This window comes from Macrobrachium nipponense, chromosome 22 (assembly GCF_015104395.2).
Source record: "Macrobrachium nipponense isolate FS-2020 chromosome 22, ASM1510439v2, whole genome shotgun sequence".
Lineage (NCBI taxonomy): Eukaryota > Metazoa > Arthropoda > Malacostraca > Decapoda > Palaemonidae > Macrobrachium > Macrobrachium nipponense.
In genome coordinates, this window is record NC_087213.1 from 47,011,536 (window position 1) to 47,025,391 (window position 13,856).

General features: G+C 35.0%; 1 protein-coding gene across 1 annotated transcript in view; it reads left to right on the forward strand.

Annotated features, from left to right (window-relative positions):
• LOC135198626 (deoxyribodipyrimidine photo-lyase-like) overlaps positions 1 to 13,856 on the forward strand; it is a 236,887-nt gene that overhangs the window by 217,898 nt on the left and 5,133 nt on the right. Inside the window, 4 exon segments of the mRNA XM_064226383.1 lie at positions 4,052 to 4,244; positions 12,163 to 12,176; positions 12,179 to 12,243; positions 12,409 to 12,568. Coding sequence (XP_064082453.1) covers positions 4,052 to 4,244; positions 12,163 to 12,176; positions 12,179 to 12,243; positions 12,409 to 12,568 — 432 coding nt within the window.

Genomic DNA, 13,856 nt, shown 5'->3' on the forward strand with positions numbered 1-13,856 from the left:
CTCGTCGGACGTACATCACGGAGGAAGAGAAGAAGCTAACCGGGCAAAAGCCTATGAAAGAGGCTTACGCTTGCACTTCGTTCCAACGCCAGTGGGGATTGTAAGGTGAAGCCCCTACTTGTGTATCATTCCAAGACTCCTCGAGCCCACAAAGTGATAAAGGAAGAAACTTCCGATGATGTGGAGGGATAATGCAAAAGCTTGGGTAACGAGACTTTTGTTCACCGAGTGGGTAAATCTGTGTTTTGGCCCGAAGGTGAAGAAATTCTTGGAAGAGAAGCACCTCCCTCTGAAATGTCTGCTGTTGTTGGACAATGCCTCTGCTCACTCTCCTGGCCTGGAGGAAAATATCCTAGTGGAGTATTCTTTCATCAAGGTTCTTTATCTTACGCCTAACACCACCCCTCTCCTCCAGCCCATGGACCAGCAAGTGATATCGAACTTCAAAAAGCTGTATACAAAACATCTTTTCAAGAGATGTTTCGACATCACCGATACCATAAACGTCACCTTGCGTGAATTTTGGAAGGAGCATTTCGATATCGTGATATGCATCTGACTCATCGATCAGGCTTGGCAGGTTTCGAGGTGAATCTTGAATTCTTCGTGGAGGAAACTCTGGCCTGATGCCGTATCCACCTGAGACTTCGAGGGATTCAACGTGGGGGAAGCTGATGCAGATTCAGAAACAGTTGACGATCCTGAAACTGTTTTGCAACCAGATCGTGATGAGATTGTTGCATTCTGCAAGTCCATGGGGCTGGTCGTCGACAAGGACGACATCAATGACCTTCTCGAGGAGCATCAAGAGGAGATTACGACGGATGACGTGAAGGAGTTGGAGGCCATGCAACATAATGTCGTTCAAGAAAAGTTCTCTAGCAGCAGCGAGGAGGAGGAGGAGGACCCTATGACAACAGCAGAAATTAAGGATGTTCTAGCTGCTTTTCATAAAGCGCAAACATTGTAGAAAAGACACACCCCGAAAACTTATACAGGTCGTATGCTGCGCAGTTTCGATGACGTTTGCCTGAGTCGTTTCAGGAACATTTTGAAAAGCAGGCAGAAGCAATCTTCCTTGGATAGTTATATTTTAAAGAGGCCTTTAGTAGTAAGCAAACAGGAAGGTCCAAGTGATACAAAAAAACAGAAAGTTGGAAGTTGTGAAGGAATTGAAATTTGTTAAAAAACGTAAAGTAAAAAAGTAAACAAAAATAAAAAAAATCAGAAAAAGGCAAAAATAAAAAGATCTTTAATTTTTTTAAGTTTTTCGTAAAGTTAAGTGTTAATGTTTTCCGCCATATGTTAATGTGTTTCGTAAAGTTTAGTGTTAATGTTTTCTGCCATTTTTAATGTGTTTTCGTAAAGTTTAAGTGTTCATGTTTTCTGCCACTTTCGGACATCAACCTCGCTCGAAAGGTAAGGTTCCATATTTTACTACTATGTACATACAGTACGTACAGTATTCTTGTAACCCTGTACACTAATACACTTTATTTCATATGGTGTTATTATTATTATTAATAGGGGTTAGTTTTTCCAGACCTCTGAGTCTCAAGTAGACTCTTCTCGGGCTGGTATAGGAACAGTAAAGGTTAGTTTAGGTATTGAATGGTATAAATTGTTGTATTTCATTTTATTATTATTCTATTTAGCTTTATTACAAAATTTACTGTGGTGTTTTTGTAGGGCTTGGAATGAATTAGGCAATTTACATGTAAAATGTGGTTCTAGAATGAAAAAATCAGGTTACAAAGGTCGCCGCTTCGGAATGGATTCATTTTGTAACCTGAGGCACTACTGTACAGTGGAACCTCGGTTTTCTACGCCTTGGTTTTCGTACGATTCAGTTTCATAGATTTTTTCCGACGAAAGTTTGTCTCGGGTTCCGTACATATCTTTGGATTTTGTGCCCTTCTGTAGAAAAGGTGACAAACACTATAGAATTTAAGAAAGAACTCATAGAAAGTGTTGGAGGATGTCAGTAAGAAAATGCCTACAAGTGCTGCTGTTAGTGAATTTAAGGTCCGCAGAGGCTGGTTTGAAAAATTCAGGAAATGAATGGGCAAGCGTAATGTGCCTACTTCAGGGATTAAGGATATGTTTGCAAAGTGGAGTGATATAAGAAATTTGGGGAGAATTATCATCCCAATAAAGAAGTTGTAATCCTTGTTTCCAACATGTTATTGACAATGCTGTGTTTAACTTTGGGCAAATTTTAAAGAAATGCCAGAAACAATTGTCTCTGGACAGTTTTGTTGTGTGACAGAGGTCCAGTAACTATCAAGCTGGTCCTAATGCAGTAAAAAATGAAGAGGGGAAGTAACCTCAGATAGTGCCAGTAAAAATCGAAGAGAAGTAACCCCAGATAGGTCCTTGATACCTGAAGTCCTTCTGGAGGTAGATTCCACCTCCAAACAATAACCTCTCCTCCTCCCTCTCCCCTCCTCTCTGTCTTCCACATGCTATCAAGTGTTTTCCATAAAGGTACAAGTGATGTTAAATGTTTGCTTATTCATTTCATTAGTCATTTATATTCATTTCTCATTGTATTCTGTATTTAAAACTGTTTTTTCCTATAAAATGTATTTTTGTTAATATTTTTGGGTGTCTGGAATGCATCAATTGTACAGTAGACCCTCGTTAACTCGGACTGCATTGGGGGGGAAGGGTGTCCGAGTATGCCGATTGTCCGACTTAACCGACTGGCCTAGCCTGACGTAGTAAACAGTCACGAGACTCGAGTAAAATTACCAAGGCTATTTTGTTTTATTTATCTTACCTTCATAGCATGTAAACAAGTAAGATATTTCATAGCATGTAAACAAGTAAGATATTAACTTTATTTATTTATTTTTTGTGTTTATGTAACTAAATACCCTGACGAATGTTAGGCTGGCCTTGCCTACCATAGTAACCAATCGTAAGACTCAAATAGAAATAAGATACCCTGTACTGTACTCACCTGTAAAGATATTGGCTGTTATAAACCTACCCACAAACCATGAAAACACTGTACACTGTAAATTAGATTTAATTGCTCAGTTTTGTCTTTGTTTTTATGAAAACCAAAACATGACGAAGGCTATTGTCAATTTGTAAATTACAGCGACCGAACAGCTGATCGCATAGCATAAACAAATAAACAGAAGTAGTATGAAAATGAAACAATCGTTAACACTGAATTGAGAATTTATTCATAACATGAAGCTATCGGCTGTTATAAACCTACCCACAAACCATGAAAATACTGTTATACACTGTAAATTAGATTTAATTGATCAGTTTTTTTTGTTTTTGTTTTTATGAAAACCAAAACATGACGAAGGCTATCGTCAATTTGTAAGTTACAGTAACCGAACAGCTGATCGCATAGCATAAACTGATAAAACAAAAGACGTATGAAAATGAAGCAATCATTAACACTGAATTATGAATTTATTTATAACATAAAGAAAAGTTTCTTTATAAAAAACAAAGAAAGATACTCAATCGAAGTTATTATAAAACAAAAACCAAAAATTGTCATCAGAAGTTTTCGGCATAGAAAATGGATGTAATATCAGAATCAAAGAAAACGCCTTTGGGGGAAACGTCTGCATTCTCGGATATGGACTGAGTTATCTGATATCCGAGTTATCAGGGTCCGAGTTAATGAGGGTCTACTGTATTTACATTATTCCTTATGGGAATTATTTTTTTGGGTTTCGTACATAATTACTGTTTACTTACCCAGTAATTACATGATCGGAGCCCTCCTTCCTCCCCTCTGATGGACATTATGCATAAAAAGGAATTAAGTGATTAGTTAAGTAGTTATCAATGTATACCTACATTATGCAGTTGAAGCACTACTCATGAAATCTGAATTTAGGCTGTTGTGTATGGAAAACTAATAGCTATGTAATTACTGGGTAAGTAATGATATAAAACCCTCAAATAATTATGAATATGTCATCTTGAATGTTTACATAAAATTAACTTTAATACTGTATAAATCTTTAAAGTTTTGGTACATTATCATTATACAACAATTCTTTAACTTGTGCAGGTCAAGTATCAGCTCAGAGATGTGTGTTGGAAGTTACTAGATACAAGAAGCAGCTAAAAGAACAAGTGGATTCCTTTGTTGAGCAGATGGTAGTGAGACGAGAACTGACTGATAATTTTTGCTTTTATCAGAAAGATTATGACAACATAAATGGAGCATATGCATGGGCAAGGAATACCCTAAATGACCACAGGTAATTTCTGTAAACAATTTGGTAATTATACTCAGGAAAAATTAGTTTTTGGGTATCCAGATGACAGTTAATAGATTTTTATCCTTTTCATTCATTTGTATTTAATGTGCCTATGCGATGTACAAACCTTATATTTTACTTTCATCAACTACCAGAATTTGTTTTTGTCTTTGTTAAGTATTCCTTTATGCCAGGGAAAACCTCCCCCTTTGTATATCAATAATTATAGAATTGTTCTATACTGGCAGTGCTTGGCTTATGACGGGTTTGGCTTACGACGTTCCGAGGTTACGGCACTTTTCAATTATATTCATTGGAAATTATTTCCAGGTTTATGATGCATGTTCCAGGGTTACGCCGCTTATGACGCCGATGTGGACTGATGAAAATAAGACTCCAAAAATGCAAAATAATCGGTATTTTATTTTTTTTTATTTTTTTTTTTATTTTTTATTTTTTATTTTTTTTTTTGAAAAATTTAATGAAAATGCAGTTTACATAGGTTTTAATACACCCAAAGCATTAAAAGTAAGGTTTTCTTAGGATTTGTGATGATTTTCCAGCTTATGACGATATTTCGGCTTACAAAGCGTCTCAAGAATGGAACCCTCGTCTATAAGGCCTGGGGACATTAGCCTTGTTAGTTTATTTTTATCAAATCAATTGAAATCACCATGTTGAGTGATAAGCATGTTTGTGAGTTTTGGTTAAACAGGAGACAGCAGAATCTTTGTGGATTTTTTTGGTTCCAGGACGTTTTCTTATTTGGTTATAGTAACAAAAACTTTGCTGTCTAAAGGTAGGGTGTACCTTGTCTACAATTGGTTCGGGTGTCAGTTGTGGTAAAGAATATCTTATACTGAAGTAAGCTGCGTTTTCTATCTCTCAGCACTCCATATTGCTCTTAACAAAACTGTTTCTCATTTTGTTATGGTCTTTTGAGACGACCAACTAATTGCAGCCAACTTCCTTTCAGTAGGTATATTAATTTTACCAGACCACTGAGCTGATTAACAGCTCTCCAAGTGCAGCCTGCAGCCTGGAGGATTAGATATTTTTACATGGCTATGAACCAATTGATTACTTAACAACAGGACCAACAGCTTATTGTGGATTCTGAACCACATTGAGAAATGAAATTCTATATCCAGAAAAAATTCCTCTGATATCACGTTGGCAGAGCGGGGAATCAAACCCAGACCCTGAGATTGATAGTCAAGCATGTGACTGACTCGTCCAAAGAGGAACTTTTCCTTCAAGTAAAAGTTATCTTTGGTGATAAGGAACAATTATGATTGGCAAATGCAGTATATATCATAATGACCGTTCATGTGTTGAAATTTGAAGTGTGTTAGTATAAGAGTATAACAGTATTAAAGCAATCTAAATACAAGTAAAAGTTTACTCTGAGACTGTTTGTACAGGCGATCCCCTGTTATCGGCAGACTCGGTTAATGGGCAATCCGGTTGCTGATGATAGTTATATGTTGCCATAACATACCTAACAGGCGCCATTAACCGGTTAGTGGGAGTTTTTGCTTATTAACACCCCACCGAGAACAGAACTCCCTCAAATAACCGGGGACTGCCTGTATATGCTCTTCTTGCAAGTCTTCTCACTAGGTGTCTATTTATTTATTTTTTTTTTTTTTTTACACAATTACAATAATTTTCCCTTGGAGTTGCCCTTGGGTTGAGATTAGGGTTGCCAGATTTCAAGATGAGCAATCCGGGACATTCTTAAAATCTCTCTAATACAGACATCCCCAGATAAACATATAAATAGATACAGATGCAGTGAAAAACATCGAGGAAGTATTTTAATAGGATATAAAGAAAAAAAATTTGTTAAACTAATATTTAATGCAAATTACAATAAAGAAACTGAGGAAACGGAAACTAATCCAGAAAATTTGTAATCGTTACAAATAATTAAGGTACCAAAGTATCTTTTTCATATGAAAACTGAAGATAAATGAAAATAAGAATATTGTATGCACAGAAATAATGAAAATTGAACTTTTAATTTATTTGTATTTCTCAGATGATTTTGCTTTCTTTAGAGTGCCATATTTCCTAATACCTGCCAGTAAAATTCTTTGCAGTGACAATTTATGTTCCACTTACACTGTAAATAGCCTCTATAGTTATCACATCCAATTTATTCCTCCTCGTCAGTCATAGAAAAGACACGCTCAACATTTGCATTATGCGCAGGTATACTAAACAAATATGGACACAAAATTAATATCTCATAATACAGTTTTTCGAAGTCGAACTGCTGTAGGATAGAAGGCCATTTTTCATGACGCATCTTGGTCATCCATTCTTCATGTTTACTCTGCATTTGTTTATCAAGGAGTATTTTAAATGTTGACCACTGACAGAAAAGGATGTTGGCGTCAATGTTTACACCTATGTTTTTTAACACTAGACAAGACGATTGTATTTGTTCCCATGTGCTTGAAGTGTATCTAATAACATCCATGAAAAGATATCAAAACTTTCTAACGATGAAACCCGCCCTTTTTCTTAAGATAGTCATGGCAAGTACGTAGTAGTTATCCACCTCAAGTAGGAATTTTTTCATCTCTTGAGATGTGATTTCATCATCTTTAAGGCACCGTTTAACACTAAGAGGAATAAACTTTTCATCCATTCTTGCCTTTATTAAAGCAACTATTTCTTTTAAATAGCCAAGCATTTCAGTAATGCTGTTATCTCTCTTTTCAATCTTCATAAACCTGCTGCTAAATACATACTCAAGACTGAACAAAATATAGGTAGGCTTCGCTCAGTGGATTGTTAAAAAAATCTAAAAGAATTTGAGGAGCTTTTTCTTCAGAAGCAAAGAAAGATTTCAGTGCTTCAAATAATTTTAGGAATCTCTCAGCTGCCCTCATCAAAGAAAGCCAACGAGTTTTAGAATGAGAGAGAACTGATGCATATTGAACACCAACAAAGTCGCAGAATTCTTTCAGTTTCTCAGTTCGAACAGTGCAAATACTAAAGTATGAAAACACTTTAATAACGATTACTTCAACATCAATAGACAAGACATTGGCAGCGGTATGTGCAGCATTGTGGAGAATATGGGCTGGGCATCCTACACCTTCCATCGAGTCATTCATGCTTTCCTTGACTTTCGAAAAGACATTATTTGTGCCTTTACATAAACGTCCACCAAAATTACTATTGGTGTTATCGCCACCAAAAGCTACAAATTTTTCAACATCCAGTCCTAATTCGATGAGGCTCTCTCTGCAGAAGTTTGAAATTGCTTCCGAGGTCTCATTTGGATGGGATTTTACTCACAATAATTTTATATGCAAGCCATTCTTCCATGAAAAATATTGTACAATCAACGGAAATATTTTCTCAGCATTATAGTTACTTGCATCTGTAGATATGTTATAAAAAGAAGAATTATTTATATCTTTAACAACTTCGGCAATGCTATGTGGAGCCAGAACGTATTTAATTATTGGCAGAAACATTTGTCCTAGCACTAGAAAATATGCTTGCAATTTTGGAATCAGGAAATATTGTTGGCAGTAGTACATTTGTGCAATCATTTGAACTGAATGACTAATGATGGCAAACAGTATGAAAGGCCATGGCAACTTCTGCTATTATCTTAGTTTCTTCATCTGTGTTTTTCTTGATCAAGAAATTTGTTATTTTATCATCTTTTGAAGTGGAGGAAACGTTTTGTTTGTGCTTTGTGGTTTCTATATGCCTTTTGATATCATTCTTCCCACCATGTTCAATAGTGAAATTGCAATGGCATAATCGACAGTTTGCTTCATAACAATTCCTGCCTTGTTTGATAAATGTCCATTCGCTGGAATATTCATCTCGAAACTTACATTTACGTTTTTTGACATCTTTGTTTAAAGATGAAAAAGGTAGGCCGTAGCAAACAGTAACGAACACACCACTTGAATGAGAGGCTAATACTGTACTGATGCAGGAGTGCAATTTGCCACTCACCGGACCGCAGCCAAGCAACTGAACAAGTTGCAAACGTGAGTGACTGCGTCAGTCGTCATGTAACTTTTAGCAGCATCGTTGATTCGTTGGGTTTTCAAATTATATTTTCATCAATATAATTTCAACTGAAAACCATTACTTAATTTACTTTATAATGTAATGATCTTTCTTTGATTTATTCATTTATTATTAGTCTATTTCATTATTTACTTTTTTTTTATGATGAACGAAATCCGGGACAAAAGGCCGTCCCGGGAGGGAGGGTCTATCCGGGACTCAGGACAAAATGATCAAATTCGGGACATGTCCCGCGAAATACGGGACGTCTGGCAATCCTAGTTGAGATTAGGATTACCCGGTAAACAGTACTGGTCAACCATAGGAACAGCATTCACACTACCTTCGATAATTACATCCAAAAGCCTGGTTTGCAGTAAGGCATGATCTGGATTATATCTTCCTGACAACAGGCTTTTTAGGTGTGGTTATAGAATCTCAATAAGGATATCGTTTCTGTTAAAAGTATACTTTGTCTTGTAGTCCCAGTCATGACTAAGTGGAAGGCCAATTTTATTGAGAAGATTGCAAGGACAGCCTCAGTAATAATTTTCACACAGTTTTTTTTTTTTTTTTTTTTTTTTTAAAGGTGGTAGTAGCCCTAGAAAGGTAAGGAATGATGTATTGTAATGATAATGTACTTCAAGGCAGTAGCCCTAGAAGGGTAAGGAATGATGTATTGTAATGATCCATGTACTTCAAAAATATTTCCTACTTATCATATGGTCGGTAATTGGATCATGTGGCTGCAGTGTCTTATCAAGTGATGTACCTTTTGGTATTGAATTTGATACTGGTACGACAATGGAGCAGGTAGTCAGTATCTTTATTTACTGAAGCACAGTTTGTTGCTTGTCTTTGTAAGACAGTTTATTACTTTTCTATGCATGTCTAGAATCATGAACCATTGTCGTTATTTCATATAAACTGATGGAAAGTTTTAGTGAATTATTTACCGACATTTGCTTGATCCTTAAACAATAGTGTTATTGCATTTATGTCTGAGATGAAGACTTGTTTGTGAAAAAAAAAGTGTTCATATACACTTACTTAATATTTGGACCGCTTTTTTCCTTTTTATTAGAAGCTGCATTGAAAGGTTGAATTTAGATATTTTAGGTATTCAATAATTAGAGTTTATTATTTATATATCCACTTGAAAGCCAAAAAATAAAAAAGTATGAATAATCTATCATCAAAGAATGTGAATTGTATTAACCCTTAAACGCCGAAGCGGTAAAAATCAAAACGTCCCCCGAATGCCGGAGCCGGTTTTGAGTGAGCGCGGAAGCGGAAAAAATAATTTTTCAAAAAATAATCACAGCGCGCTTAGTTTGAAGATTAAGAGTTCATTTTTGGCTCCTTTTTTGTCATTGCCTGAAGTTTAGTATGCAACCATCAGAAATGATAAAAATTATCATTATCATATATAAATAATGCGATATATGATAGCGCAAAAAGGAAATTTCACATATAATTGTATTCAAATCGCGCTGTGCGCAAAACGGTTAAAGGTAACAAGTTACTTTTTTGTTCGTTGTAATGTAAACTAAATTGCGATCTTTTTGGTATATAACACATTGTAAAATGATAAAAGCAACACAGAGAAAATATCACAAAAAGATGTTGAATTCGTAACGCGCGGACGTAAAAAAATATATTTTTTTTAAATTCACCATAAATCTAAATATTGTTATAGAGACTTCGAATTTGTTTCAAGATAAGTTAAATGATGGAATATTATGATACTGTAAGAGTTTTAGCTTACAATTGCAGTTTTCGACCATTTCGGATGAGTTAAATTTGACCAAATGTCGAAATTTTTTATAATTTTTTTTTATATGCAATTATTTCGGAATTTAGAAAAGCTACAACCTTCAAATATTTTTCCTTTTATTCTACATGAAATTGCGCACATTTTCATATATAAAACTTTATGAAATGCCTAATATGAAATGGAGCAAATTTCCGAGAATGTGATGTAACGCAATTCGGAGATTTTTATGGCGGATAATCCGCGCGTGGAGGAAGGAAGTTTTTTTTTTCATAAATTCACCATAAATCGAATATTGTGCTAGAGACTTCCAATTTGTTGCAAAATGAAGGTAAATGATTGAATATTACTAAAATATAAGAGTTTTAGCTTACAATTGCGTTTTTCAACCATTTCGGTAGAGTCAAAGTTGACCGAACATGGTTTTTTTCTATTTATCGTGATTTATATGCAAATATTTCTAGCGCACATTTTCATATATAAAACTTTATGTAACGGCTAATTTAAAATGGTGCAAACATTACCACAATCGCACGTAGTATTTTTTCGGAAGAGTTACCGCGCGGACGTAAGGAATATGTAATTTTCATAAATTCACCATCTAAAAATTGTGCTAGAGACTTCCAATTTGTTACAAAATGAAGGTAAATGATTGAATATTACTAAAATATAAGTTTTAGCTTACAATTGCGTTTTTCAACCATTTCGGTAGAGTCAAAATTGACCGAAGGTTGAAAATTTGTCACATCATTTTTTATATGAAAATATTTCAAAACTGATAAAAGCTACAACCATGGGGTTGTTTTTAGTTGTTATTGTGCATGAAATTGCACACATTTCCATATATAAAAACTTTATTTTAACGGCTAATTTTAAAAAATGGTGCAACATTACTACAATTGCATGTATGATTTTTTTCGGAAGAGTTACCGCGTGGACGTAAGGAAAAAGTTTTTTCATAAATTCACCATAAATCGAAATATTGTGCTAGAGACTTCCAATTTGTTCCAAAATTAAGGTAAATAGTTGAATATTACTACAATATAAGCGTTTTAGCTTACAATTGCGTTTTTCGACCATTTCGGTATAGTCAAAGTTGACCAAAGGTTGAAATTTTGGCACATCGTTATTTATATAGAAATATTTCAAAACTGATAAAAGCTACAATCATGAGTAATTTTTTGTGTATTCTAATTGAAATTGCGCACATTTTCTATATAATACTTCATGTAAACGGATAATTTAAAAACGGGGCAAAAATTATGTCAAAGTGACAAAATAATTTTTGAGATGTCACTGATACTTTTTAGTGCGATAAGAAAGAAATTTGCGCTTGCGCACCTGCGTAACGATTGTAAACAAAACAACGCCTTGATCCGTGAACTCCCAGCATCCCCCAAGGCGCGTGATTCAAAAGTTTTCAGCTAGTAGGCCTTTAAGTATTTTTACGCGAATTTTTAAAAAAACCTTTTTGAGTCGACGGATGGTACGTCCATTCGGCATACGGGGGACATTTTGACTCGACGTTTAATACGTCCATTCGGCGTTTAATGGTTAATACCTCATGTTCACCTAAAACCAGCTAACTTGAGTGTTTGTCCCACTTGCTGTAAATCATATCATCAAAGAATGTGCATTGTATTAATACCTTATGTTCACCTAAAACCAGCTAACTTGAAGGTTTGTCCACTTGCTGTAAATAAATCATATAAATCACACTGGCATCTCTCTCTCTCTCTCTCTCTCTTCTCTCTCTCTCTCTCTCTCTCTCTCTCTCTCACACACACACACACACACACACACACACACACACACACACACAGGTTGCGTACTAGTCAACAACTTCATTATTTAATGCATTTAAGTTGAGAGTTAAGGGAAAAAAATATGATAACATTATTTTACAAAAACTAGATTATTTATTGACTTATGGCTTAGTCTAAAAAATTGATAGATTATCTGAATGCTTGACCCCAAGAATTGTAGGCTAAAATGTTCACCAAAAGTTGATTACTATAATTATGAAGTAAGTTTTTATTAACTCCCAGTAGTAAATTACCACTTACAAATTAATGCTCTTTCTTTCAATCTCAGAAAAGACAAACGACCGTATTGTATACTAGAGGACAACTAGAGGAAGCTAAAACTCACGATGAGTTGTGGAATTCTGCTCAGGTTGGTATTTTTTAAGAATTTTATTTAACTGGTTTGGTTAAGGACTTGAATAGGCTGAAAGTAACTTCATTATATTGCTCTGATGGATGTAAAATTTGCATATCATTTGTTTCATTTACTTTATCCTTAATGGTGTATGATCTCTAGAAATATTTATTGTTGCAGATTCAGTTGATTAAGGAAGGAAAGATGCATGGATTTTTGCGAATGTACTGGGCAAAGAAAATTTTGGAGTGGACAGCAAGCCCAGAGGAAGCACTAGCCAATTGTATATATCTTAATGATAAGTATAATCTAGATGGCAGAGATCCTAATGGATATGTAGGTTAGTGTCGTGTCATTGTTTAGAGCGGTGGTTCTTAACCTACGGTACCTGTACCCACAAGGAGTATGAAACCTGAAATCGGGGAGGGGTATGAGACATGATAGCCACTGAAAATGTTGGTGTGCACTATGCAATCTTACTCATAATTACTGTTGTAATGTGCATTCATTGTATCCTACTAATTGACACTTAAGTACCTTTGTTCAGTAATTGAATAAGTGCAACTAATAATTTTGCAGAAAGGTTTGTATCACTAATCCTTTTCATATGTTTTTATTGTATTGACATTGGATGGCGGTACGAGAAAATTTTTTAGATATCAAGGGTTGCAGGCACTGAAAAAGGTTAAGAACCACTTGTTTAGAGGTTGCATAATATTTTGGTTGATTAGTGAACTTACTGGTTAAACTAATGAAATTTTGTGGCCGTTGAATGGTGTCTTGAAATCTCCCTCCCTTGAGATTTTAATGCTGTCATACCTAAGAAAAAGAATAAATCATTTAGTGCCAAGTTTTAGAATCAAATTATGAGCAAAAATGTAACTTCTGGTTACTTACAAATCTGATAGGGCAATTAAACTAATAATTTGTCTTCTCAGTGGTACTTCCTTGAACTGCTTTTGTGGCAAATAAACCTATGGGTAGCAAGTGATTTTGTAAAATTTATTTTGTAATAGCAAAACATGACCGTATACAAATACAGTGGTCCCCCCATATTCGCGGGGGATGCGTACCAGACCCCCCCGTGAATAGTTAGAATCCGCGAATGTTTGGAACCTCTATGAAAATGCTAAAAACAGCCTATTTTGTTAGTTAAAACTCAAGAAAAACCCACTAAAAATTTTCATACTTGGTTTTTTAATAGTTTTTATCACAAAAGTGCATTTTATGATGAAATTCATCAAAAAAACCAGGAATTTGTGGATATTTTATCATAGAAAAATACTGCGAATGCACGAATTTTCCGCGAATAATGCAGGGAAACGTTCCCCAGAGAAATCCGCGAATGTATGAGTCCGCGAATCTGGAGAACGCGAATACGGGGGGTCCACTGTACTTTATTACGCTACAGAAATGCATGTACAGTAACAAATGATTTCATTGGGATATCATAACCAATATTAGATAATTTAGCCCAAGATAGCAGCTAGTAGAATTTTTAAGGCTGGTCAAGATTACACTATTATGCGCTGGTCAAGATTACACTATTATGCAAGGTGATTTTATTTTATTTTGTATTGTTAAATGGAAACTTAATGTCTTAATGTATTAAATTATATTCTATGGTG